Here is a 26,911-nt window from a genome sequence, read left to right on the forward strand (position 1 = left end):
AGGACAGCTTCTACCCCACCGTGATAAGACTATTGAACAGTTCTCTTATACGATGAGATGGGCTCTGACCTCACGATCTACCTTGTGACCTTGCACCTTATTGCACTGCACTCTCTCTGTAGCTGTGACACTTTGTACTGTTACTGTTTTTACCTGTACTACATCAATGCACTCTGTACTAACTCAATGTAACTGCACTGTGTAATGAATTGACCTGTACGATGGGTATGCACGACAAGTTTTTCACTGGACCTCGGCACAAGTGACAATAAGAAACCAATACATGTGACAATAATAAACCAATACCCTCTAATCCATGCAGCATTCTCCTAAACCTCATCTGCACCAAAGCCTCCACATCCTTCCTGTAATGGGGTGACCAGAATTGCACTCAATACTCCAAGTGCAGCCTAACCAGAGGTTTATATCGCTGCAACATGAGCTCTGCCGTTTAACCCACGTCACCTCCCTGCCTCTCCTTGCAGCCGGCTGGAGCTCCAGCAGCCGCCCCGGGGTTGTTGTTTTAAAATTCACCGCAAACCCTTGGTCGTCCTTACCGTCGTTACGCTTCGGGCCCCTCATGGTGAGCTCGGCCGCCTTCTCGGCCGGCTGCTTGGACAGACACACCAGCTCCCTCACGTTGTACCTCATGGCAGCCGGCGAGCGGCCGCTAACAGCGGCGGTCGACTACTTCTGAGAGGAAAGGCCTCGCCGGCGGTCGATGGAAGACCTCAGGCAATCCTTAAACATGTTAAATAAATTCCCTCGTCCGCCTCACGGATAAACAGTCGGAACCTTACAAAGGCGCCAAACCACAGAACCAACTAACGCCCAAACCCTGCCTCACTCCCCGCCCTCGACGTCCCCGGCCCGCCGCTGTTAATAAAGTTGTTGAAAAAAAATGCCCCACTTCCGGGCGGTTTGACCTTCTTCCGCTTTGTAGTGGTGAGGCCGCGCCGTGGGCTGAGGCCGTCCGAGGTAAGGGGCAGGCGGGGGGGCCGCTCCGTTCCCGGCGCAGGTGGGGAGTGGGATCGGTGGGGTGGCCGCTGGGGGAGGCCCGAGGCTGGTCATCGGGCGTCTGGCAACCCCTGTTTCGCCCGGGTATTCGCGCCATCCTCCCGTGTGGAGGGAGGCGCCTGAGGCCTGTGGTCCCCGGCATTCATTACACCTTCGCTTTGTTTTAATTTTACTGCGTTTGCCCGGCTACAAACCTGCAGCAAAAGGGCACACTTTGTTGAGCTTAACGAGTCTTTTTCTTTAATGAGCCTTATTCCCAGGGAAGGAACTAAACACTAGAGGGGAGACACAAGAGACTGTAGGTGCTGAAGGAACAAACTGCTGCAGGAACTCAGCGGGTCAGGCAGCATCTGTGGGGGTGGGGGGGTGGGAGAATGGTATTGGTATATTGTCACTTGTACCGAGGTCCAGTGAAAAACTTGTCTTGCATACCGATCGTACAGATCAATTCATTACACAGTGCAGTTACATTGGGTTAGTACAGAGTGCATTGATGTAGTACAGGTAAAAATAATAATAGTGCAGAGTAAAGTGTCACAGCTACAGAGAAAGTGCAGTGCAATAAGGTGCAAGGTCCATTAAGCAATAATGGACAGTCGTTGCTGGAATCTGGAGCAGCAAACAAACTGCTGCAGGAACTCAGTGGGTCAGGCAGCATCTGCGGGTGGGGGGGGGGGCGGGAGGGAATGGACAGTCACTGCTGGAATCTGGAGCAGCAAACAAATTGCTGCAGGAGCTCAGTGGGTCAGGCAGCATCTGCGGGTGGGGGGGGGGAGGGAATGGACAGTCACTGCTGGAATCTGGAGCAGCAAACAAATTGCTGCAGGAGCTCAGTGGGTCAGGCAGCATCTGCGGGTGGGGGGGGGGGGGGAGGGAATGGACAGTCACTGCCGGAATCTGGAGCAGCAAACAAATTGCTGCAGGAGCTCAGTGGGTCAGGCAGCATCTGCGGGTGGGGGGGGGGGGGGGGGAGGGAATGGACAGTCACTGCTGGAATCTGGAGCAGCAAACAAATTGCTGCAGGAGCTCAGTGGGTTAGGCAGCATCTGTGGGGGGGGAAGTGGACAGTTGATATTTCGGGTCGAGACCCTTCATCTGGACGCCGGCCATTTGGATGCAAGGGTCTCAACCTGAAGGTCGGCTGTCCATTTCCCTCCGTAGATGCTGCCTGACCTGCTGAGTTCCTCCAGCATTTTTGTGTGTTGCTCTAAAAACTAGAGGGCATAGGTGGGAGGAGAAAGATTTAAAGGGGACCTGGGGGTGACTCCTTCACTCAGAGGGTGGTATGTATATGGAATGAGCTGCCAAAGGAAGTGGTTGAGAGAGGTACGATAACAATATTTGAAAGACATTACCTGGATAGGAGGGGTTTAGAGGGATATGTGGCAAATGGGCACCATGGATGAGTTGGACTGAATGGCCTCTTTCCCTGCTGTATGACTCTTGAGTAATAGCTTGATGTGTACCATCCTGTCTATAAAAGTATCGTTTGGACTGAAGGTGTGTATGACGCCGAGTTTTGTACTTCCAAACTGACATTTGTCTGAAGAAGTCTCCTGCCTACCTCTCTCCTTGAATTCTTTTCATGTACTTTACATCTCCAATATGCCTTGCATCCATCCCTGTACCAAGGCTGGATCACTAAATGAGCTACTGGAGGAAATCAGCAGGTCAGGCAGCATCTGTGGAGGGAAATGGATAGGTGATGTTTTGGATTGAGAACCTTCATATGGACTCCCTGACTGTTGTATCACCTCTATTACAGGACACCAATTACATCATACTGTTCATTGTTTCCACAACATAGCTCCCTAAGTGTGTCCTTTCTTTAGTCAACTCTTTCTGTCAAACAGATTTTCAGCAAGCACTACTCTTTGACCCACATGCCAACATCTTGGCTTTACCCAACATTACTATCTAGTGCTTGTTTTGAAATCTTTATCCTCGTTGATAATCCCTTTCTGGACTTCCTGCATTTCACTACTTTGACTTCCTCCAAATTTGTGTATCAAGACTTAGTTCCTCCTAAATTTGCTCCAGATCTACCAATGGTGGCATCTATCATTAAGGACTCTCGCCATCTGGGACATGCCCTCTTCTTGTTACTACCGTCAGGGAGGAACTACAGGAGCCTGAAGACCAAGCTCAATGATTCAGGAACAGCTTCTTCCCCTCCATCATCAGATTTCTGAATGATCCATGAACACTATCTCGTTATTCCTTTTTGCACTATTTTTCCCCTCTGGTTGGGTGAGAGTAGAACTAGAGGTCATAGGTTTAGGGTGAAAAGTAAAATATTTAAGGGGAATCTGAGGGGGAACGAGCTGCCAGTGGAAGTGGTGGATGCGGGTTCAATTGCAATATTTAAGAGAGGTTTGGATAGGTGCATGGATGAGAGACGTATGGAGGGCTATGGTCTGGGTGCAGGTAGATGGGACTAGGCAGAAAACCAGCCCGGCATAGACTAGATGGGCCGGAGGGTCTGTTTCTGTGCTGTAGTGCTCTATGACTCTATTTTGTAATTTATAATTTTTTATGTCTTGTGCTGTACTGCTGCTGCAAAGCAACACATTTCATACTATATGTCAGTGATAATTTGATTCTGATTGGTGGCAGAGCTTTTGTTCTCATGATACCCACTTTGCTGTATGTTGTCCCTGTTCCTATTAACTCTCTATCCGCCTTAAATTCCATTATCATTATAAGCAGTTTAACTCAATAATCCTGAGACACAAGAGATTGTTCCTTATGGGGTTAGATGATGGTTATTACCTGGTTCTTTTGTGACACCAATGTTACCTGCTGCTTATCAGCCATTCCAGAATGTTGTCTTGGTCTTGCTACATGCCAGCACATACTCTTTCATATGTTGATAAGTTGTGAATAGAATTACGCATTGTGCAGTCATCAGCAAACATCCCCACTTCTTTCTTTATGAAGGGTATTGATAAAGTAGTTGAAAATGATTGTGGCGTGACCCTGAGAAAATCTTGCAGTGATGTTCTGGGGCTAGGGTGATTGACCTCCAGTACAACCATTTTTCTTTGTGCAAAGATGGATTTTAACTATGATGTGTCTTCCCCTTGCTGCTCATTGAGTTCAGTTTTACCAGGGTTCCTTGACGTCACACTTAGTCAAAAGGTACCTTGATGGTAGTAATGGGGGACCTTGAGGACAGTAATTAGCCAGATTGGATTTGTTTTGTTTTTTTTGGTGAACCCACCTGGGCAAATTTTCACATTGTTGGGTAGATGCCAGTGTTGTAACTGTATTGGAACATCTTGGCACGAGGCACAGCTTGTTCTGGCACAAGACTTAAGTATTACAGATGGGACATTGTCTGGCCATGGCCATTACTGTATCCAGTGTTTTCGGCTGTTTCTTGATAGAGTCATACAGTATGGAAACAGGCCATTCGGCACATCATGTCCATGCCAACCAGTCAGCACCTATCAGTACTAATCCCATCTTCCAGCACTTGGCCTACAGTTTTCTAAGCCTAGGTGATTCAAGTGCTTGTCTAGATACTTAAGTGCTGTCAATGATTCTGGTTCCACCACACTCTCAGGCAGTGCATTCCAGGTATTCACCGCTCTCTGGGTGAAAAAGACCTTCCTCAGATCTGCTCTAAATCTCTTACCCCTTACCCTAAATTTATGTCCTCTAGTTTCATTCACCTCTGATAAGGGGAAATGTTTACTGCAGTTTACGCCTAAATTTGTTATACTTCAATCCCATCTCCTCTGCTCTAGGGAAAACAGCCCTAGCCTCTCCAGTCTCCCCTCAATACTGAACCACTCCATCCCAGGCAACATTGTGGTGAATGTCCTCTGCACCCTCTCCAGCGCTATCACATCCTTCCTATAGTGTGGTGACCAGAAGTGCATGCAGTACTCTAGCTGTGGTGTGAAAAATATTTTTTAAAGTTGGAGTATAACCTCCCTGGCTTTTGTACTCGGTGCCCTGACTAATGAAGACCAGTATAGCATATGCTTTCTTAACCACAATATCTACCTGCGCTGCCACCTTCAAGGGTCTTTGAACTTTCACTTGATCTCTTTGTTCTTCAGTACTTGCTAGGACCCTGCCTTTCATGATGTATATCCCACCCCATTAGTACTCCCAAAATGTATCACCTCACATTTATCAGGATTAAGCTCCATCTGCCATTGATATCACCCTGTAGGATTGAACCACCTCCATATTATCAACAACACCACCAATTTTCATATCATCTGTGAACTTACTGAACATGTCTCCTACATCCACATCCAAATATTACGTATATTACAAGCCATAAGTGTCCCAGCACCGATCCCTGTGGAACACCACTAGTCACAGGCATCCAATCACAAAAACAACCCTTTACCATCACCCTCTGTCTCCTATTGCCAAGCTAATTTTGTATCCAATGGGCCAACTTTCCTTGGATCCCATGGGCCCTAACCTTTTGGAACAGTCTCCCATGTGGGACCTTGTTGAACACCTTGCGGAAGTCCGTGAATACCACATCTACTGCTCTGCCTTCATCGATGTACCTTGTTATCTCAAAAAATTCAATCAGATTGGTCAGAAGAGATCTGCCCTTTCTGAAGCCCGTGCTGGCTATCTCTGATTAGCCCCTGCCTTTCCAGGTGATGATTAATCCTGTCCCTCAGAATTTTTCCCAATAACTTCCCTTCTACTGATGTTAGGCTCATAGGTCTGTAGCTGCCAGGCTCTTTCCTGCTGCCCTTCTTGAAAATGGGGGCCACATTTGCCATTCTCCAGTCACCTGGTACTTCACTCTGGCTAACGAAGGTTTAAAAATCTCAGCCAGAGCCGTGACAGTCTCTTCCCTTGCCTCCTGTGGTAGCCTGGGATCAATCTCACCTGGCCCTGGGGATGCTCCCCTATCTCCTGTTACAGTTGGGAGGTCTGTAATACACCTCCAGAAAAGTGATGACACCCTTTTTGTTCCTAATCTCTACCCATATTGCCTCATTTGAGGAGTCCTCTCGGATATCCTTCTTCAATACTGAAGAAATGCATTCCGTGGCTAATGGTCTTCTTTTGCATCCTCCTGTCTCACCTGAAAATTTTATACCTTGGGATACCGAGTCGCCAGTCTTGCCCACCTTTCAACCATGTCTTATTGTTGGCGACAATATCGTAGTCCCACGTGTTAACTAAAGCTGTGAGTTCATCTACCTTTCTAGTTAGACTTCCTGCATTAAAATAGATGCCATTCTCCTCATGTGCATTTATCTACCTATTCTGTCTATTGGACATACTTTTTCTCCTCTAGGTGATTGTACCTCCCGATCTGAACATCTACTCTGTCCGTCTCCATCTGAACAGCTACTCTGTCCCTCTCCATCTGAACAGCTACTCTGTCCCTCTCCATCTGAACATCTCTTGATATTCTACCGAGTGAATCAAATTATCTAAAAATTGGCTTCTGAGATGGTGGTGTTTTCAAGGGGGAGCTGAGTTGAGTCATCTCTTCAGCACTGTCCGGGCATGGTTATGAATGCTTCAGCACTGCCAATAACACTACTGTTAAGGGTCTTGCCATTAACAGTGTACTGCCTCTTTACATTTGATCTCCCAAGGTGCAACACTTCACATTTAGCTGGGTTGAAGTCGCATCTGCCATTTCTCCACCCATATCTGCAACTGATCTACATCCCGCTGTATCCTTTGCCAGTCTTCGACACTATCCACAACACCACCAATCTTCGTATCATCTGCAAACTTACTAACCCACCCATCTACATTTTCATCCATTTATATACACAAACAGCAGAGGTCCCAGTACGGATCCCTGAGGAACACCACTAGTCATAGACCTCCAGCTAAAATAGGTCCCATCGACCACTACTCTTTGTCTTCTAGGGGAATGCCAGTTCTGAATCCAAGCAGCCAAGTCACCGTGGATCCCATGCATCTTAATCTTCTGGGTGAGCCTCCTGTGAGGGACCTTGTCAAACACCTTACTAAAATCCATCTGGACAACATCCACAGCTCCTCCATCAATCACCCTCGTCAAAAAACTCAAAGTAAGGCATGACTTGCCCTGCACAAAGCCATTCTGACTGTCCCTAATTAGGCTATGGTTTTCCAAATGCTCATAAATCCTATCCCTAAGAATCCTCTCCAGTAACTTCCCTACCACTGACGTGAGACTCATCGGTCTATAGTTACCAGGATTATCCCTGTTTCCCTTCTTGGATAATGGAACAACATTAGCTACTCACCAGTCCTCCGGGACCTTGCCTCTTACTAGAGAGGACATGAAGATATTGATCAAGGCCCCAGCAATCTCATCTCTTGCCTCTCTCAATAATCTGGAATATATCTCATCAGGCTCTGGGGACTTTTCCATCTTAATGCTCTTTAAGAGACCCAATACTACCTTTATCTCAAAATGCCCTAGCATATTAGCACGCTCCACACTGATCTCCCTATCCTCCACATCCTCCTCCTTGGTAAGTACTGCTGCAAAGTACTCATTAAGGACCTCACCCACATCCTCTGCTTCCAAGCACGTTTCCTCCTGTATCCTTGAGTGGTCCTACCCTCTCCCTAGTTATCCTCTTGCTCTTGATATATGTATAGAATGCCCTGGGATTCTCTTTAATCCTACTTGCCAAGGACTTTTCATGACCCTGCCTGGCTTTCCTAATTCCCTTCTTGAATTCCTTTCTGGCTACTTTATAATCCTCCAGTGCTCTGTTTGATCCTAGCTTCCTCAGCTTTACATACTTTTTCTTCTTGAGTAAATTCACCACCTCTCTTGACATCCAAAGTTCTCTTTCTTTGCCATCCTTGTCCTTCCTTCTTAGTGGAACATACCTGTCCTGTACTCTGTGCAGTTGGTCTTAAAACATCCTCCACATGTCAGGTGTGGACTTGCCCAAAAGCAGCTGTGTCCAGTTAACTCTTCCCTAGTTCCTGCCTCATGCTCCTGTAATTTGCCCTGCTCCAATTTCATACTCTCCCACAAGGTCCATACTTATCCTTTTCTATAGCTATCTTAAAACTTAAGGAGTTATGGTCACTGTTCCCTAACTGTTCTCCCACTGAAAGGTCAGTCACCTGGTATTGGTATATTATTGTCACTTGTACCGAGGTACAGTGAAGAGCTTGTCTTACAAGCTCATTACCCAACACCAGGTCCAGTATGGCGGCTCCTCTCGTTGGACTATCTACATATTGATTTAAGAAACCCTCCTGGATGCACCTAACAAATTCTGCCCCATCTAAACCTGTTACACTAAGGGGGTCCCAGTCTGTATTGGGGAAGTTGAAGTCCCACACGACAACAATCCTATTGGTTTTACCCCTTTCCCTAATCTGCCTACATATCTGTACCTCAATGTCCTTATGGTTGCTGGGGGGTGCCTGTAGTATAATCCCATCGGAGTGATTACACCGCTCTGATTTTTGAGTTCTACCCATATAGACTCAGTGGACGAGCCCTCCATTATGTCCCCTCTGAGTGCAGCTGTGATATTGTCCCTGATTAGTAGTGCAACTCCCCCTCCACTTTTACCTCCCTCTCTATCTTTTCTAAAACATCGAAACCCTGGAACATTAAGCACCCATTTCTGTCCCTCTCTCAACCAAGTTTCTGTTATGGCCACAACATCATAGTTCCATGTACTGATCCATGCTCTCAGTTCATCACCCTTACCCATAATACTCCTAGCATTCAAATACACACACTTCAAACTGTCCGTCCCATCGTGTCTATTACTTTGCTCTTGCCTGTTTTTACTGGCCCTGCCATCTACCTTCCTCTCAGTCCTTCCACTTTCTGACCTGGTGCTCTGTTTCCCATCCCCATGCCAAACTAGTTTAAACCCTCCCGAGTAGCACTGGCGAACCTTCTGGCTAGGATATTGGTTCCTCTCCAGTTGAGGTGCAATCTGTCCTCCTTGTACAGGTCACCCCTGCCCCAGAAGCGGTTCCAATGATCCAACAACCTGAAACCCTGCCCACTGCACCAGATCCTCAGCCACTCATTCATCTGTTCAATCATCTTATTCTGTGCAGGACCTCTTTCCCCCTTTCTACCCATATCATTGGTACCAACATGCACCTCAACGTCTGGCTGCTCACCCTCCCCCTTGAGAATATTCTGCAGCCACTCTGAGACATCTTTGACCCTAGCACCTGGGAGGCAACACACCATCCTGGTGTCTCCTTCGCAGCCACAGAAAATCTCCTTTCTGTCCCCCTAACGATTGAGTCTCCTATCGCTGTTGCTCTGCCTGACTTTACCCTTCCCTGCTGAGCCACAGACCTGCAGTAGCAGTGCCCTGATATCTCATCCCCCCACCCCCCCCCCCAGCACCTTTTCTCATGTCTTTTAACATGGATAGAATCGAATGTCACACAGAGATCAGTGACAGCAAAGTCAAGAGAGGTTATCCGAGTTAGTTTTCTCATTAGCTGTTTCAGATCCAGTCTACATCCTGTAGGATTTGGCAGCTCGATCTAGATGATGGCTATTGAAATCCTCCACTCTGGGGTCATTCTGTGTCCTTGCGATTTTCCATGCTTAATCCAAGTGTTGTTCAACTTGGAGGAGCAGCTGAGAGAGGATTTGAGGTAGTAATCCTGAGGAGGTTTCCTTGCCTCTGACTTAATGTCATGACTCTTCATGTGGTCTGGAGTTAATACTGAGTTTTTCAAGGGCTACTTCTTTCTGCCTCTATGCCAGTGATTTTCAAAGTGGGTGGGTGTTGCAATCCTCAAGTGGGTCATGGGATATTAAAAGATGAATCGACAGTGGTGTTGGGCACAAGGAACAAGTAGGGGAGAGAGGGCTGGGGCAATTGTTTGGGAGCAGGAGGCAGGAGAGGGAGAGGCCTGTGGAGCACTGGTGCATGTCCTCCCTCTGTCGTGGTTATTGTAGATCTGGCCACACAAGGGCCAGGTAACAGGGAAATATCCATTAAATATCAGTTTCTAATGACACTGCCTTTTAGGATTTAACCAAAGTAGTTTCATTGCACCTGCTACAAGCTAGTTATTATTGGGCTGCATGGTGAACCATGTGATTAAAATGGGTCGCCTGATTAAAAAGTTTGAAAGTATTGCTGTGTACGACTGTGTTGCTACCTCTGGTGGGTCTCTCCTGCTGGTGTCTTACAGGACATGCCCAAGGAGTTTGGTGCATTCTAGCACATTGCCCGCTTCTCAAAATCATGTCTTACGATGTCAGGCTGCTGTTTGACTAGTCTATGGGACAGCTCTCCCAGTTCAGACATCAGTTGTTTGTTAGACTCATTTTGTAAGGTTGATTGTGTTGGAGGTGACTTTGCCATGTCCAAATTTGATGCCAGGTGATCCATCCAGTTTTATTCTTTCTCTGAACATAGCTGTGACAATACAACTGAGTGGCTTTCTGGTCCATTTCAGAGACCTTGTAAGAATCAGCCACATGGGGATCTGAGGTGATCAGTAGCAGGTTTACCGAATGTCCTCCACGATTATGCTATCACTGTTGCAATCAGCTTGTCACGGATTTGCCATTCGTGGTGAAATGCAAAATCAATTCCAATAAATGTTCGTAGTGAAACAAACAATGTTTGTAGGCAGATAGCATTCTGGGCTAATATATCTGCATTTTTGTTTTTAAAATCTTTCAGATTTTGGATTAAGATAAAGTTCATCAAATAACCATGGATTTTCAGCATCGAGCAGGAGGAAAAACAGGGAGTGGTGGGGTTGCTTCCTCTTCCGAAAGCAATCGAGATCGACGAGAACGGCTGAGACAGTTAGCGTTGGAAACCATTGACATAAATAAGGTTAAACTTTGATCGCTGTGATCTGTACATTTGCATTCCTTATATTCTTTCACGTATTTCATTATAAATCTTGTCCTTTTTCTAATTTTATAGGATCCTTATTTTATGAAAAATCACTTGGGTTCTTATGAATGTAAACTTTGTTTAACTCTTCACAACAATGAGGTAAGTTTAAAATATTTTGGATAGTTCAATTTTAAGCTGAAACTGCTGGGGCTGGAATTTTATCTCATCTCTAGATGGTTATTTGAGTCAGTACTGATTTTTTTTTAATGCTGACTATACAGAATATTCAAAGAAAGTATGAAAAGCAAAGCAGACAATTCCTACAGTCTCTTACTATTCCCTTCCTGTTTCCTTGTATCCTTAGATTAGAGGAATAAACCCTGGGCCAGTAACTTCCAGGCCAGTGCTCAAATAATTTGGTACTTGGGGGTCAAGTATTATAAAATTGTTTTCAGGTTCTTGTGGATATGACATTTTATTTTAAGAATCATACAGCATGGAAACAGGTCAGGTCAGATCAGATCAGATTTATCAGATATCTTTATTAGTGACAGGTACATTGAAACACACAGTGAAATGCATCTTTTGTGTAGAGTGTTCTGGGGGCAGCCTGCAAATGTCGCCACGCTTCCGGTGCCAACATAGCATGCCCACAACTTCCTAATCCGTACGCCTTTGGAATGTGGGAGGAAACCAGAGCACCCGGAGGAAACCCACCAAGACACGGGGAGAACGTACAAACTCCTTACAGACAGCAGCGGGAATTGAACCCGGGTCTCTGGCGCTGTGATAGCGTTACGCTAACCATTATGCTACTGTGGCACATCGAGTCTGGGCTATCAAGCATCCAGTTACTCCAATCCCATTTTATTTTTCCTAGAATTAGCTCTCCCCACATTCTACCACTTGCCTTTGTACTAGAGGCAATTTGCATTTACCAAATTACTTACCAGCTAGCACATCTTTGGGATATGGGTGGTAACTGGGGTAGCAAGATGAAAGCCACAAGGTGGCAGGGAGAGTGTGCAAACTCCACGTGGAGCGAACTAGAGGATGAACCCAGGTCGCTGTATCTGTGAGGCAGCAGCTGTACTCGCAGTTCACTGATTTGCCTTTATTTTCCCAGAAATATCACAATGGTTATTTTAGTTGAATACAACACTAAAATTCATCTTGTTCTACATCTTGGAAGTAAGATGTTAGCTGGGTGAATAAACCTTAAGTCCCATGGTTTATTTTAAGGTTAACAATATGAACAGATGTTAATGTGATAGGTCATTACAAAAGATGTTCATTTTTATATTTTGTGAAGAAATATTGAAACTGTTTGGAGTTTGCATTATAAATATTTTATCACCACATATATCCTAGGGCTCCTTCTGGAGTTACTTTAAATCATTTTTTGGGGGGGAAGAATTGAGCTAATTTGTTTTCAGTCAAGTTTTTAGCAAAGATAGAAACAAAAATAGACAATACTGGAAATACTTAGCCAACTAGCATCTGTGGAGAGAAAAACAGAGTTTAAGTTTAAGACCGTCGACCTCTCATTACCTCCGGAAATTGTGGGAAAAGCACGTTTTCAGCTGTGGCGAAGGAGGGGAGGAGAAGAGAGAATGAAAGTAGATACCTAGTAGGATGAGAGGCAAGAAAGGTTAAATGACAAAGGGGATGATAGTGTAGATGAAAGAGTGTGATGAAAGGGAATAGATGTCTGGAGGAGATGTAAATGCAGAATTATCTGAAATTACCAAAGGAATGTGGAGTAAATGCTGGAAATCTGAAATAAAAATGCCAGAAATACTGATTATCTAAAATTGTTGAGCTCAACCTCAAGTTTGAAAGACTGTAAGCTGCCTAGTTGGGAGACGGGATGCTGTTTTTTGAGGTTGCATTGAATTTATTGGAACAATAGGTTGAAGGCACAGTGGGAGTTGAGATGGAAATTGAAATGGCAAATGAGTCAAAGCTCATAGTCACCCTTGTGGACTGAATGTGGCTGTTCTACAAAATGTGCATCCAGTCTCCATTTAGTATTTCCAGTGTAGAAGAAACCACATCATGAGCAGCAAATACAGTACACTAAATTAAAAGAAGTACAACTAAATTACTGCTTCATGTTTAACGATTGTTTGGGGCCTTGGGTAGTGAGGAGGGCGTTGGTAAAAGGTCTTGCATTTCCTGCAATTGCACACCACGGCGCCACGGGAAAGGAAATTGTTCAAGATGCAAGGGTGAACCACAGCATCTGAGAAGGAATGATGGAATGAAAGGGTAAAAAGAACAGTTGGGGGAGATGCATCTGGCGGTGATATCAATTGGCCATGTAACAAATTGCAGAAGCTGATCCATTGAACCTAAAAACTGGTTCAGTTCTGGTCGCCTCACTACAGGAAGGATGTGGAAGCCATAGAAAGGGCGCAGAGGAGATTTACAAGGATGTTGCCTGGATTGGGGAGCATGCCCTATGAAAACAGGTTGAGTGAACTCGGACTTTTCTCCTTGGAGCAACAGAGGATGAGGGGTGACCTAATAGAGGTGTATAAGATGATGAGAGGCATTGATCTTGTGGCTAGTCAGAGGCTTTTTCCCAGGGCTGAAATGGTTGCCACAAGAGGGCACAGGTTTAAGGTGCTGGGGAGTAGGTATAGAGGAGATGTCGGGGTAAGTTTATTACTCAGAGAGTGGTGAGTGTGTGGAACGGGCTACCGGCAACGGTGGTGGAGGTGGATACGATAGGCTCCTTTAAGAGACTTTTGGATAGGTACATGGAGCTTAGAAAAATAGAGGGCTATGGGTAAGCCTAGTAATTTCTAAGGTAGGGACATATTTGGCGCAGCTTTGTGGGCCAAAGGGCCTGAATTGTGCTGTAGGTTTTCTATGTTCTATGGTAGTTTGAAAAGTGAAGGCATGGGGACTTGTATCCTGGTTCTGTGAATTGGGTGGTCAGGGAGTGGGGGGCTAGTGGGGTGGGAGGGGGGGTGCGGGCTCCGAATGGAAGTGTGGAAATGAAATGGGCATGGTCAAATATATAGTCAGCTATGCAATTAAAACATCTTTGTAACAAACGGGTTAGATATATGAATGTGTTCGCATGATGGGATTCCCTCTGTTTTAATTTGATTTAATTTTTCTCTTTAGGGGAGTTATTTGGCACACACACAAGGGAAAAAGCACCAGACTAATCTGTAAGTGTGTGTGAATATATTGGATGTGAAATCGTAACCTGAGCTTGCACATTTGCGATGTTTCAAAAAAGCGTGCTTTTTCTTTCTGAAATAGATTTAACTGAAAATGCATCTCGGTCCAATTATAAAATGCTATTTATACTGCACTTGAATATTGCTTTCAAAGTGAATATAGGGTCTTGAATGTAAATTCTGCAAAGGGTGAGTGAAGAAAGGCTAGTTTTCTTTTTACATGTTTTCTAAAGGCTGCTGTTGATGAAAGTAAATGAGATGTGTATCATAAATAAGAAACAGAATATATAATAAAAGTGCCAGTGTCAGAGTTTAATGTATATTTGAAAAATGCGTTTTCCTCCTGGTTCCTGCCTTCACTATTTAGCAAAGTACCAACGCTCCATCTGTGATAAAGACAAAACAATGGCAAGAATAGAGTTTTAGATCATAGAAGTTCATTTGATGTGTAAGAAAATGCAGCCATCTGCTTCACTCTCGCTTGTTACTGCATAGCTCATTAGTGGTCTGTTTCACTAGTGTGAGCTTACTGTATTGCCCCCTCTTATTCCCTCCCCTGTGGATAAGCAATTCCTTTGATGATGTGACTAACATCAAAGCTTTCCACATGAGGAATCATGAGCACAAGCTGTATCCCAGGATACTAATGCCCTATGTTATGTTACTGCACATCTCTATTTTTGCTTTATGGGGCTGCTTTATGCACTGGAGGTGAATTTGAGACTTTAGTGGTATCATGTCTGCTGGGCACTCTTATATTAAATTTATATCTATGAGCCTGAATTTAAGCTATCTCTTCATTGAAGGCTCTTAGTTCCATCACTTGTGGAATTGTGTGCATATTTTAATTTTTCGATAGACTAACACAGAAAAGATAACTTTAACCGTACCCTTAACTTTGATTAGACAGATTGTACACAGCTAACTAGTTTATGGATACACAAAAATGGCAAGTTCAGGAACCACTTGATATAGATGACTGGAGAATGAATGTATTTTCTTCTAAAATTGAGGCAACAATGAGCACTTAGTTCCTGATGCATGTCCAATTTAGGTAGTTACTCAGGAGCAAAGCAGATACGGGATAAGACATGTAACATGATGTGCCGCATGCTCCTGCAACAGTTGGGTGGATGTGTATTGCCTCGGGAATTGCTTTGTGTCAGCTAAGAAGGGAGTAGAATTTGTATAACAAATATGGCAGTTCCCTACCAAGTGATCTGTTCAATGCTTTGAATACAGGGCAAGACGAGCAGCAAAAGAGGCTAAGGAATCCCCAGCGCAGCCTGCCCCTGAGAAGGTTAAAGTAGAGGTGAAGAAATTTGTGAAAATTGGTCGGCCAGGTTACAAAGGTATTTGTGACATTATGGACCATTTTAACATTGATTGTTGCTTTGACAAAAAAATGTTACTAAATTTTGGCATGGAAAACATGACTTGAAATTTTTAATATTTAATGTGTAAGTGTGAAACATTAATAAACAATATTGCTGGGAAAATTAATTAAAATATTTTAACTTGGGAGTTGGAGTCAAGGGAAAAGAACTCGACGATAAGACATTTGTATTATGCCTCCCGCTGGTTGATCAAGGCTATAGGGAGAGATTTTCTTATAAATTGGCATTTTCACAAAATCGTAGCATTTAGTTAATAAATTCCATTAGACCTCTGAGTTTACGAATGTTGTGGGATTCATTAACTGTCATACGGCATGGGGTTTTTAAAGTTCGTATTAAAGGTTGCAAAGTATATTGCCACACTATGGCAAGTGGAGGATAGACCAGCATTGTTCTGCTTTAGCTGCAGACTGATAACCCAATTTAAATATATCAAGATTTAACATTTGTTTTGTAGTGACCAAACAGAGGGATGCAGAAGTGGGGCAGCAAAGTCTCCTTTTTCAGGTAAAATCCTTTTGTGCTCTGTGTACATTGATGGCAATAGGTTCCATTCTTCTTTCATTTAGTCAATCATCTGTTCATTTCCAAAAGGATTCACTTCTGGATGAAGTATGAATTTGGCTGACTTCTATCATCTGGAGTAAATGGCCGTTTCCCATGCATTAGCCAGGTGTTTGATTGAGCTGGCTATCATACCCATTCCAAATCTTGGTCAGTGGGTTTCAGGACGATCAGCGGGTACTGATATGCACAGTAAAACCCTCTCCCTAGTGGTCTAAAATGAATTGTACAACTGTACAAGTAAAATCAGCTAACATAGTGAAATGAACATGGGTTTTCCATAACTGTATGACTCAATTACTGGCTGAATAAGCTTGGTCTTCTTGCACATCTGTAATAAAGTGAGCTGACAGGTTAAACTATTTCATTAATTTGTGTTAAAATAGAACTGTGAGTGTGTTCCGTATTAAAATGTAAACTTCACAAAGTATTTGGATGAACCTTTGCTTTACAGTTTTTGGGTTTTGATATCAGACGTTTAAGTTCAGCATCACTTCTATTTGGTTTCCATGCAAAAGAGTATGCATCTTTCCTGTCCAGATTTTTAATATGTAAAATAACTACAATTATTGAATGTGTTAACAATAAAGAAGTTCTCTGGGCTAGAAATCATAGTAAAGATTCAGCAGTCAAATGGGGAACCTCTGTCACTGTACTCTGGGTTATACTCCGCCAAGTGATTTCCTTGTCTTCGGTAGGTAGAAGAATATTCACTGTCGGATTGTGACTGGCTATAAACCACTAGACAAATTTATTCAACATTAAAGCAGGTAATTGAATAGTACTCAGAACAAACAATGCATTAGCTATAATGACAAACTTTTGTCAATCTACTCAATGTCAGCTTTTCCTGTGATGACTCTGGAAATATGACCAAGAATTTATCTATAGACAAGGACCTTTGAGTCATTATGTACCCATAATAGCTCTAGACCTGTGCTGTTTGGTTGAATTGATGCCCAAGACGTTGTCCCAGACTTTCAAGCTTTCTTAAAAAGCTAAATGAGTTTAAAACTCTTCGCTGCTTTATACAGTTGATTCTCTGTGATTTTCTAGTTGAATAATTCGTAAGGTTCACCTCAAGCACTTTGAATGGTTTGAACCAGGTACTCCATTCAAGCACAATCATTCAGTACATATTGCCTGGCCCAGAATGTGCATCCTTTGCAGCCTGCAGAAGGAGCTAACAACAACTGATTTCGTTATAAGCAAGGAGAACCAAACAAAAATCCATTATACAAAACCTTTCTCTTTGTGATATGCAGCTATAATATTACCACTGATCAAAACCATATATCAGGTTAAATATGAATATGTATCTATGAAAAGCAGGTTTAATTAAAATAGATTTCAATTTTATCCCTTAGATTGATTATCCAGAAATTGCAGAAAGTGTAATACCACGCCATCGGTTTATGTCTGCATATGAACAACGAATTGAACCACCAGACAGACGCTGGCAGTACTTGTTGTTTGCAGCAGAACCATATGAGACCATTTCTTTTAAGGTACTGTACTTTGAGAAAATGATGGGTGATTTCAGGATTGCTATGGGAGGCAAAATAAATTTTTAACTTAAGAATTATATGTTGTTCCTGATATTTAATTAGTTTTTTTCACTAAAAAATGAATTATCCAATGATTTATTTATCTATTTAAATAATTCAGTGGAAATTTAAAGCTGAAGGAATTTAAATAATTTGAATTTAGGTCTAAATTAAGAGGAATAGACTTTAGTTCTATTAATCTACTTGTGAAACAAAGTTCTATAGCTGATTTTAGATCTTACCCACTTTCAAAAATATTAAATACTGGCCTACTACATAGGGTAACGGCAGTCATTGAATGTGTAACATTTCAGAAAATCCCTGGGTTAGAAATTACACTGATAAGTAGGGGTGGGAGGTGGTATCAGGGAGGTGTTTTTTAAATGTCTGTCATTTGCAAAATGGAATGAAGAAGATGAGATGAAACAGTAAATAAACAAGTCTGAACAAAATGGAGCAGTTTTTGGAAAAGTGCTTGGGCCACATTTTTCCATTTTGTTTTGCAGTCAAAGAAAAAATTGCTCAGGGTGAATGTTGCATTAAGGAATGTCTGCTTCTATTATCAACTTTTTTGTCTCAGATTACAACCTCAGTTCTATCTTCCCTACTGCACACATTTTGTTTAGACTATTGAAAGAAGTAGATGTAGCACTGAAATATCTATCATTGATAACTATACTCAACAAACCGAGTATCTCAACACATCTTTTATTGCCCTTAGGTACCAAGTAGAGAAATTGATAAAGTTGAGGGGAAGTTTTGGACCCACTGGAATAGAGAAACAAAACAGGTATCTTTTTGTTTACATTATCATTCCAGATCATTTCTGCTTAAAGTAAACTGTCTGTATTCTTTGATTATGACTAACTTCTTTTTAGCCATTCAGCAGAGCGTTATTTAGATCAACAGATAATAAGATTTCTGTGAAAGGTCACACAACAACACAATAGAACTCCTTAAACAGTACAAGTAAAAGTTGAGATCAAGAAGGCCTTTTGCTCCCAGATTATTGGATTATATACATGAACAAGCAGGAATAGGCCACTCGGCCCCTCCAGCTTGCTCTGTCATTCAATAAGCTCCTGGTTGATCTGATTGAAACCTCAGCTCTACGCCCCTGCCTATCCCCTCACTTATCAAGAATCTATCTACCCCTGCCTTAAAAATAGTTAAAGGTTCTGTTAACCATTCTTTGAGGAAGAGAGTTCCAAAGAATCATCATCGATAGAGGTGTACAAAATATTAAGAGGAATAGATAGAGTAGACAGCCAGTGCCTCTTTCCCAGGGCACCAAATGCTCAATACAAGAGGGCATGGCTTTAAAGTAATGGGTGGGAAGTTCAAGGGAGATATCAGAGGGAGGTTTTTTTTTACCCAGAGCATGGAATGCGCTGCCTGGGCCGGTGGTGGAGGCAGGTACATTGGTCAAATTCAAGAGATTGCTAGATAAGTATATGGAGGAATTTAAAATAGAGGGAAATGTGGGAGGAAGGTGTTAGATAGTCTTAGGTGAGGTTTAAAGGTTGGCACAACATTGTGGGCTGAAGGGCCTGTATTGTGCTATACTGTTCTATGTTCTATCTCCTGAGGAGAGAATTTCACTTCGTCAGTCTTAAAATGACTCCTTATTTTTAAATAATGATTCTTTGTTCTAGATTTTCCCACAAGTAGAAACATCCTTTCCAGATCCATCCTGTCCAGATCCATCCTGTCCAGACCCCTCAGTATCTCATCTGTTTCAATCAAGTTGCCTCTCACTTGTCTGAACTCTGGTTGATACAAGGCTAGCCTGTCCAATCTTTTCTCTTAATACACCCCTCCCATTCCAGGTATCAGTTCAGTAAACCTCTTCTTAACTGCTTCTAGTGTTTTGACACACTTTCTTGAAAAAGGAGATGGACACATGCATGACCTTCCAATGTCCCATAGCGGTTAGCGTAACGCTTTACAGTGCCAGTGTGACTCGGGTTCAATTCCGGCCGCTCTCTGTAAGGAGCTTGTACATTCTCCCCGTGTCTGCGTGGGTTTCCTCTGGGTGCTCCGGTTTCCTCCCACATTCCAAAGACGTACGGGTTAGGAAGTTGTGGGCATGCTATGTTGGTGCCAGAAGTGTGGCGACACTTGCGGGCTGCCCCCAGAACACTCTATGCAAAAGATGCATTTCACTGTGTGTTCCGATGTACATGTGACTAATAAAGATACCTTATCTTATTTCCTTAAATGAACATTATCCCCCTACCTTTACATTTGATTCTTCTCTCAATAATCAATAACACTCTGTTAACTTTCCTAATTACTTGCTGTACCTGCTTGTGAGGCATGCTCTGAGACAGCTAGAGCTCTGAAATCTCTCATCATTTAGATAAAATTCATCTGTAATTTTACTACCAGACTGGACAACTTGACATTTTCCAAAATTTTATTTAATTTGCCAAACATTTGCCCATATGTGTGGCATATCAGTCCTTATGCCTTGTGAACCAGAACAAAGATCCATTTATGCCTAGTCTCTGTTTGCAGTTAGCCACCCAAGCTTCTATCCACATCAATATGTTATCTCCTGCACCATGAGCTATTATTTTCTGCAATACCTTTGATGCGGCAACTTATCAAATGCCTTTTGGACATACAAGTACAGTCCATCCACTGGTCCCCTTTATTCACAGCACATGTGACTTCTTCAGAGAACCCCAATAATTGATCATGCATGATTTCCTGTTCACAAAACCATGTTGACCTTGCTTGATTAACTTGAATGCTTCTGATATTACAATGATGACAGATGTTGGGCAGGCACGGTAGTGTAGCGGTTAGCAAAATGCTTTACTGCGCCAGTGACCCGGGTTCAATTCCTGCTGCTGTCTGTAAGGAGCTTGTACATTCTCCCCGTGTCTGCGTGGGTTTCCTCCGGGTACTCCGGATTCCTCCCACATTCCAAAGACGTACAGGTTAGGAAGTTGTGGGCGTGCTATGTTGGCGCCGGAAGTGTGGCAACACTTGCAGGCTGCCCCCAGAACACTCTATGCAAAAGATGCATTTCACTGTGTGTTTCGATGTACATGTGACTAATAAAGATACCTTATCTTAAGCTAGCTAGCCAGTGATTTCTTGCTTTCTGTCTGCCTCCCCCTTTGGGGAAAAGAAGATTTACATTCACTATTTTACTGTCGAATGGAGCCTTCCTCGAATCTGGGGAGCTTTGGAAAATTAAAATCAATGCAGCAATCGGGTTACTAGCCATTTCTTTAAAGACCATAGGAGGGAGTCTGTCAGGGCCCAGACGTCAGTCTGTAGCTCCAACCATTTGCACATACGATTTCTCTGGCGATTTGTAATTTTCTTGAATTTCAAATTCCTGATTTACAGTTGTTGCTGGGATGTTACTTCTATCCTCTAAAATGAAGACCAATGTAACATACCTATTTAATTTATCCATCTCCTTATTTTCCGTTAGTAATTCCCCAAACTTACTTTCTATAAGACTAATGTTCACTTTGTTAATTTTTTTTTTACCTGTTATTATCTGTGTTTGCATTTCTAGATAGCTTTAATTTGTCTGATTTTCCTTTTTTGTGGTCATTCTTGCTGTTTTCTGTATTCTCTCCAGTCTGTTGACCTGCCACCCACCTCTGTGCTATTATATGCTCTCTCTAGTTAACAATGGATAGTGAATTTTTCCTTCTTGTTGGAATGCATCAGTTATCTTTCCTCTGAAAGATCCCCTGAAGCCTTAATTGACTGTTCCCTTAACCTACTTTGCCAGTTCACTTCAGCTAGCTGTCCTTCCATCCTGTCATAATTGCCCATATTTCAGTTTAAAACTTTGGTTTTTGACCTATTTTTCTTTCCCTCAAACTGAATGTAAAATTCAATTAGATGACCTTTAAGTGTCTTCATAGTGAGGTCTTTAATGAATCCTATCTTGTTGCATCATACCTGCCTGCTCTCTGGTTGGTTTCAGAACGTGCCATTTGGAGAAACTATCCTCGAAGTACTATGAACTCCTTATCTAGAATACCTTTGCCCATCTGATTATTCTAGTCTGTATGTAGGTTAAAATCCCCCATGATTATTGCCATATTTCCTCCTTTATACATTAACCTACTGTGTGGTTACTGTAGGGAGACCAATAGAATGCTTCCACAAATGATTCTTCCCTTTATCGTTTCTTATCTTTACTCAAACTGTTTTTGCATCATGGTTTTTTCCCCCTCTTGTGATAAGACCATCACTGATTAATAGAATCACTTCTCAAGCTTCCTGCCGTTCCTGAATGTCATATACAGTTTGCTAGTCGGGTTCCAATCTCTGTCCTGAAACCATGTCTCTCTATTGGCTTTTGAGTCCTCTGTTTTGTTTCAAAGTATCTCCTTAATCTTGTAAATTATTTACAGCAAACAATTCCATTTATTAATCAACCTCCTTCAGCAATGATGTATCTAAAAATACCATTTACCCATCCCTTTAAGTAATTTGTGAACCTCAGTAGGTTGCTCACCAAATGGGTTCTTTGGAGCTTGAGAGCCCATTCATTATTGCGCATCCTGTAACCGTGACCAGCCTTCTGCTCTCTTCTGTCTGTAGGGCCTGAATTCTGGCCACCCTTGCTCTCTTGTGACCAAATTTATGTGAAATACTTCCAGTTCATTCTAATCGGAGCACTCTGTAGTATTAGTAAAACTGGTTGGCATTTAAATGCAACTGATTTATTAATATAATTGAGCATCCTGATTCTGAAGTTCATTGGAAATTCATAATCTTGGATATGATGAACAAATGCATTCTTGAGTATATTTCTATTTCTTTCTTCATATTGTATAATCTAAGCATGGGGGCTGTTTTTTTTTAAACTACTGGTGTAACCTGTCCTGTTCAAGACCTAATATATTTACATTAGTAATGTATAGTTTTCTAGAGGCGTAGTTATTTACAGATCTAACTGTAGAGTTAAATATTGGCAAGGGTGTAGCCCGGCAAATGTATTTTGTTAAAATTTTAAGGACTTGAGGGTAAATACCCAACCAGAGGATCAAAATTCTTTGGAGTATCTTGAAGGGTTCGGACTGCATTTGATCCCGAAGACAATCTTCCACGGTTGAAAGGTCAGAGAAGTAAAGTTGAGGGCAAAAACAAAGAAATTCCAGTTTAGAAATGTTAACCTCTAGACAAGTGATAATTTGGGGTCATTAGGAGCATTGATGTACAGGGGTGACACAAGTAGATAGGGTGGTAAAGAAGGCTAATGGCATACTTGCCTTCATCGATTGGGGTGTTGAATATAAAAGTCGGCATGTCATGTTGTAGCTACATAAAGGTCACATTTGGAGTATTGTGTGCAGTTCTGGTTGCTGTATTACAGGAAGGATGTAGAAGCTTCAGAGAGGATGCAGAAGAGATGCACCAGGATGTTACCTGGATTGCAGCTATAAGGAGAGGTTGGACAAACTTGGGTTGTTTTCTCTGGAGCATTGGAGGCAGAGGGGTGATCTGATACAAGTGTATAAAATTATGAGAGGAACAGATAGGGTAGATAGTTGGTCTTTTTTACCCAGGGTGGAAATGCCAAATACCAGAGAACATAGTTTTATGGTGAAAGAGGGAAGTTTAAAGGAGATTATGAGGTGTTTGTTTACACAGAGAGTGGTAGGTGCCTGGAATATGTTCCCAGGGGAAGTGGTGGAAGCAGGTACGATAGCAACATTTAAGAAGCATTTAGAAAGGTGCATGAACAGGCAGGGAATGGAGGAATAGAGACCATGTGCAGGCAAATGGGATTAGTTCAAATTGGCATCATGATTGGCACAGACAAGGCCTGAAGGACCTGTTTCAGTGCTGTACTGATCTGTGTTCTGTCTGATTCCATACAACAGCTGCAGAACTGGACGTGGTATTGTATGTGTTTGAAAGTAGGATAGTTCCTTTGCTGGCCCAGTGCACCCACGGCTAAGTGTTGCATGCATCTGGAAGGATATCGGAAGCTTTCCAAGGCTGCAGCTGATTATTTCTGTTACAGGCTGAGCATCTGAGAAAGTCACCAGATTGATGTGCTGAACCTTCATCTGTGATGAACATTTGGCAGGCCTGGCTAATTTGATTATTCTGGCTTTTGATGAGCCAGTAATTAATTCTGAAGAGCCATCAGTGCTGTGGTTAATCATCCTTTTTAAGGTATCATATTTATGCACAGCTGAGCCACAGCCTCTCTTACAAATTGGGACTTCTGCATATCCTATTCCCCTGACTTGGCTTCTGTCTGTGGCTATAGGAGAAATACTGGATGGGGAGCAAAGGCAGTCATCCTCTCATTAAGCTTCCATTTGCAGCTGAGCACGCTGTAACCCTGGCTGGACGTGACAAGAATTCTGTCTATTGCATGTTGTAAACTAGATTGTTATTATTGGTATTGGTTTACTATTGTCACTTGCACCGAGATACAGTGAAAAACTTGTCTTGCATACCATTAGTACAGATCAATTCATTACACAGTGCAGATACATTGAATTAGTACAGAGTGCATTGAGGTAGTACAGGTAAAAACAACAACAGAGTACAGAGTAAAGTGTCACAGCTACAGGGAAGTGCATTGCAGGTAGACAATAAGGTGCAAAGTTACAAGTAGATTGAGAGGTCAAACTGGTATTATTACAATGAAGCTTCAATGCATTTCAACTAAAAAATAGAGTACAAAGTTGGCAAAGATCTGGTAGAATTAATGTTGTTGAATTCCTACTCCATTACCTCCCTAAGCTAGCATGCTTGAGACTTAGTGTAGGGAAAAATAATTCTCAGGCCGAAAATCCAACTGCTGAATTTTTACCTTTAATTTCATTTGGAGACTTTCTCTCAATTGTGTTCCCACCTATCTTTGTACTGTTGACAAATTTGACTGTGAAACACTCAATCCCCTCACCATAATCATTAGTGTAGATTTTATATAGTTGAGGCTCCAGCACTGACCCTAATGTAATCTTGGTTGACCTCTTCTGTACCTTCCTTGGGAAAATGTGATGCCTTGAGGAGGACCCTGTACTTCAGCTGAAGCCTAACCAGAGTTTTGTAAAGGTTTGGCTTAGCTTCTTGCTTTTTGATGGCTTTGGCTCCTCCTATATCACCAATTTGTGATTTTTTTTGCATCCAGATCTTTCTATAGCTGCACTGTCTTTAAAATTAGGATAATTTAGTTAAATTATCTCCCCTCATCCTTCTACCAAAATACTTCTCACAGCTGTATTAAACTTCAGTCAACATGTGCCTTCCCATTTGATCAGTGTGTTCACCTTGAGCTATGGCTCTCCAGCTAACTGTTATTACATTTCTATGTCATCTAGAAATCTTGAAATAATGTCTTTCATTCCCAAGAGTGTCATTAATATATATCAAAAATAACAACAGTGCTCTTAATGTCCGTCCTACCCCCCAGAGGCCTATTCTAAAAAAAACGTTCTTCTTGAAAAATAAACATTCATTATTAGTGTTTTCAATTTTTTCTCCTGGCTAAGACACACTGCCAGTACCTATTTAATGGAATTCACTTTTGATGGCATGTCTATCATGTACTTTGTCAGAAACTTTTTGTGTATCAAATAATTTTTTTTAAAAGACTGCTGCTTCCCACCTACAAGTCATCTATATTTTAATTCACTGTGAAAGAAGTTTACAAAATTAAAATTAGAGTGCAGAGGAGATTTACCAAGATGCTGCCTGGATTGGAGAGCATGTCTTATGAGGATAGGTTGAGTGAGCTCGGGCTTTTCTCTTTGGAGAGGAGGAGGATGAGAGGTGACTTGATAGAGGTGCACAAGATGATGAGAGGCATAGATTGAGTGGACAGTCAGAGACTTTTTCCCAGGGCGACAATGGCTAACACGAGGGGACATAATTTTAAGGTGATTGTAGGAAGGTATAAGGGGGATGTCAAGGGTAAGTTTTTTTTACACAGAGAGTGGTGGGTGCGTGGAATGCACTGCAGAGGTGGTGGGGGCAGATACATTAGGGACATTTAAGAGACTCTTTGATAGCCACATGAATGATAGAAAAATGGGGGGCTATGTGGGAGGGAAGGGTTAGATAGAGCAGGATAAAATGTTGGCACAACATGGTGGGCCGAGGGGCCTGTACTGTGCTGTAATGTTCTATGTTCTAAAATTAAATACGGTAAGTCCAGGATAAAGTTAAAAATCTGGACAAATATAGAGTTGACATGTTTACTAGGAGAGAGTGCTTCATTGTTTGGCCGCTCGTTTCTGAATTGTTTTTGCAGATCTCCACTTTTTAGAATCTACTTTCTTTCTGTTATATATTCAGTTGTGTTGCTTACTGTGTGGCGTCTTCCCATTCTATTTACCTCAACCCCCATAGCTGCCTGAGTGTATGCTATTACATCATTGTCATCATTCTGCAGAAAGTTAAAGATGTTACATGAACCTGTTGATGATAATGTGAACAGTTTACTTGGTCCCTTTCCAACTCTCTCCAGTAATTTTGTATTAATTTAATTCTACGTTGAAATCAGTTTGACCTTCTGCATTTTTTCTCTCCTAGTTTTTCCTTCAGTTTCACTTCAAGATGGAGAAACCTTTACAACCACAGACCTTGCCTATTGGACCACCTGGACTGAAGAACAGACCACCACCGCCACCACTCATGAATGGCATACCACCAAGGGGTCCCATGCCACCAGAAGCAATGCCAACCCCAAGACCAGCAGCCATGCCAATGCCGCCAATGCCACCAGGTGCCCCAGTGCCCCCTGTTCCACCACAACTGCCCCCGACTCCTCAGGGGCTGCCACCGACTCCTCAGGGGCTGCCACCGACTCCTCAGGGGCTGCCACCGACTCCGCAGGGGCTGCCACCAGCTCCGCAGGGCTTGCCCCCGACTCCGCAGGGCTTGCCCCCGACTCCGCAGGGCTTGCCCCCGACTCCGCAGGGCTTGCCCCCGACTCCGCAGGGGCTGCCCCCAGCTCCTCAAGGACCACCTCCGACTCCGCAGGGCCCGCCTCCGGCTCCGCAGGGCCCGCCTCCAGCTCCGGTTCCAGCTCCGGTCCCTGCTCCGGTTCCAGCTCCGGTCTCCGCCCCGGTTTCTGCTCCAGTCCCCGCTCCAGTTCCCGCGCCAGTTCCCGCTCCGGTTCCTGCTCCAGTTCCACCAATGATAAGGCCTCCACTGCCCAGTGAGTCTGCACCAATAGCTACACCCCCTACCCCTCTCCCACCACCTGGCGTTCCTCCCCCTCCTCCTGCTAACTGACCTTTGTGGTTTTTAAGAATTTTACGGCAATATAACTTTTGTAGATTGGTCTTTAACTGTTATTTTGGTAGTATCCAGGTTTCTTGCAAATGTACAATATTTGCAATACTTCATCTATCATTAAAGACATTTTCCAG

The 26,911-nt window shown here is 42.9% G+C and overlaps 2 protein-coding genes across 4 annotated transcripts in view; one reads left to right on the plus strand and one right to left on the minus strand.

Annotated features, from left to right (window-relative positions):
* plekhj1 (pleckstrin homology domain containing, family J member 1) overlaps nucleotides 1-862 on the minus strand; it is a 26,397-nt gene extending 25,535 nt beyond the window's left edge. For both annotated transcript variants that reach the window (XM_052038191.1, XM_052038190.1), the window contains exon 1: nucleotides 558-862. In XM_052038191.1, the coding sequence (XP_051894151.1) occupies nucleotides 558-651 (94 nt within the window). In that variant the 5' untranslated portion in view covers nucleotides 652-862. The remainder of the gene's footprint in view (nucleotides 1-557) is intronic.
* sf3a2 (splicing factor 3a, subunit 2) lies at nucleotides 851-26,911 on the plus strand. 2 transcript variants are annotated; one of them, XM_052038188.1, is made up of 10 exons: nucleotides 950-978; nucleotides 6,895-7,058; nucleotides 10,659-10,817; nucleotides 10,911-10,982; nucleotides 13,962-14,008; nucleotides 15,263-15,372; nucleotides 15,875-15,924; nucleotides 17,349-17,489; nucleotides 18,250-18,318; nucleotides 26,070-26,903. In XM_052038188.1, exons 3-10 carry the CDS (start codon nucleotides 10,692-10,694, stop codon nucleotides 26,772-26,774), a joined length of 1,320 nt encoding a protein of 439 aa, XP_051894148.1. In that variant the 5' UTR covers nucleotides 950-978; nucleotides 6,895-7,058; nucleotides 10,659-10,691; the 3' UTR covers nucleotides 26,775-26,903. The 2 variants fall into 2 exon arrangements, with proteins under 2 accessions (XP_051894149.1, XP_051894148.1); XM_052038189.1 differs by lacking the exon at nucleotides 6,895-7,058 and having other exon boundaries at nucleotides 851-978; nucleotides 26,070-26,911.

This window comes from Pristis pectinata, chromosome 24 (genome assembly GCF_009764475.1).
Source record: "Pristis pectinata isolate sPriPec2 chromosome 24, sPriPec2.1.pri, whole genome shotgun sequence".
Lineage (NCBI taxonomy): Eukaryota > Metazoa > Chordata > Chondrichthyes > Rhinopristiformes > Pristidae > Pristis > Pristis pectinata.

Coding starts and splice junctions, on each gene's coding strand:
- sf3a2 (XM_052038189.1), top strand. CDS start 10,692: ATGGATTTTCAGCATCGAGCAGGAGGAAAAACAGGGAGTGGTGGGGTT. Junction 14,009..15,262: donor AAAAAGCACCAGACTAATCT/GTAAGTGTGTGT, acceptor CTTTGAATACAG/GGCAAGACGAGCAGCAAAAG. Junction 15,925..17,348: donor AGCAAAGTCTCCTTTTTCAG/GTAAAATCCTTT, acceptor TTTATCCCTTAG/ATTGATTATCCAGAAATTGC.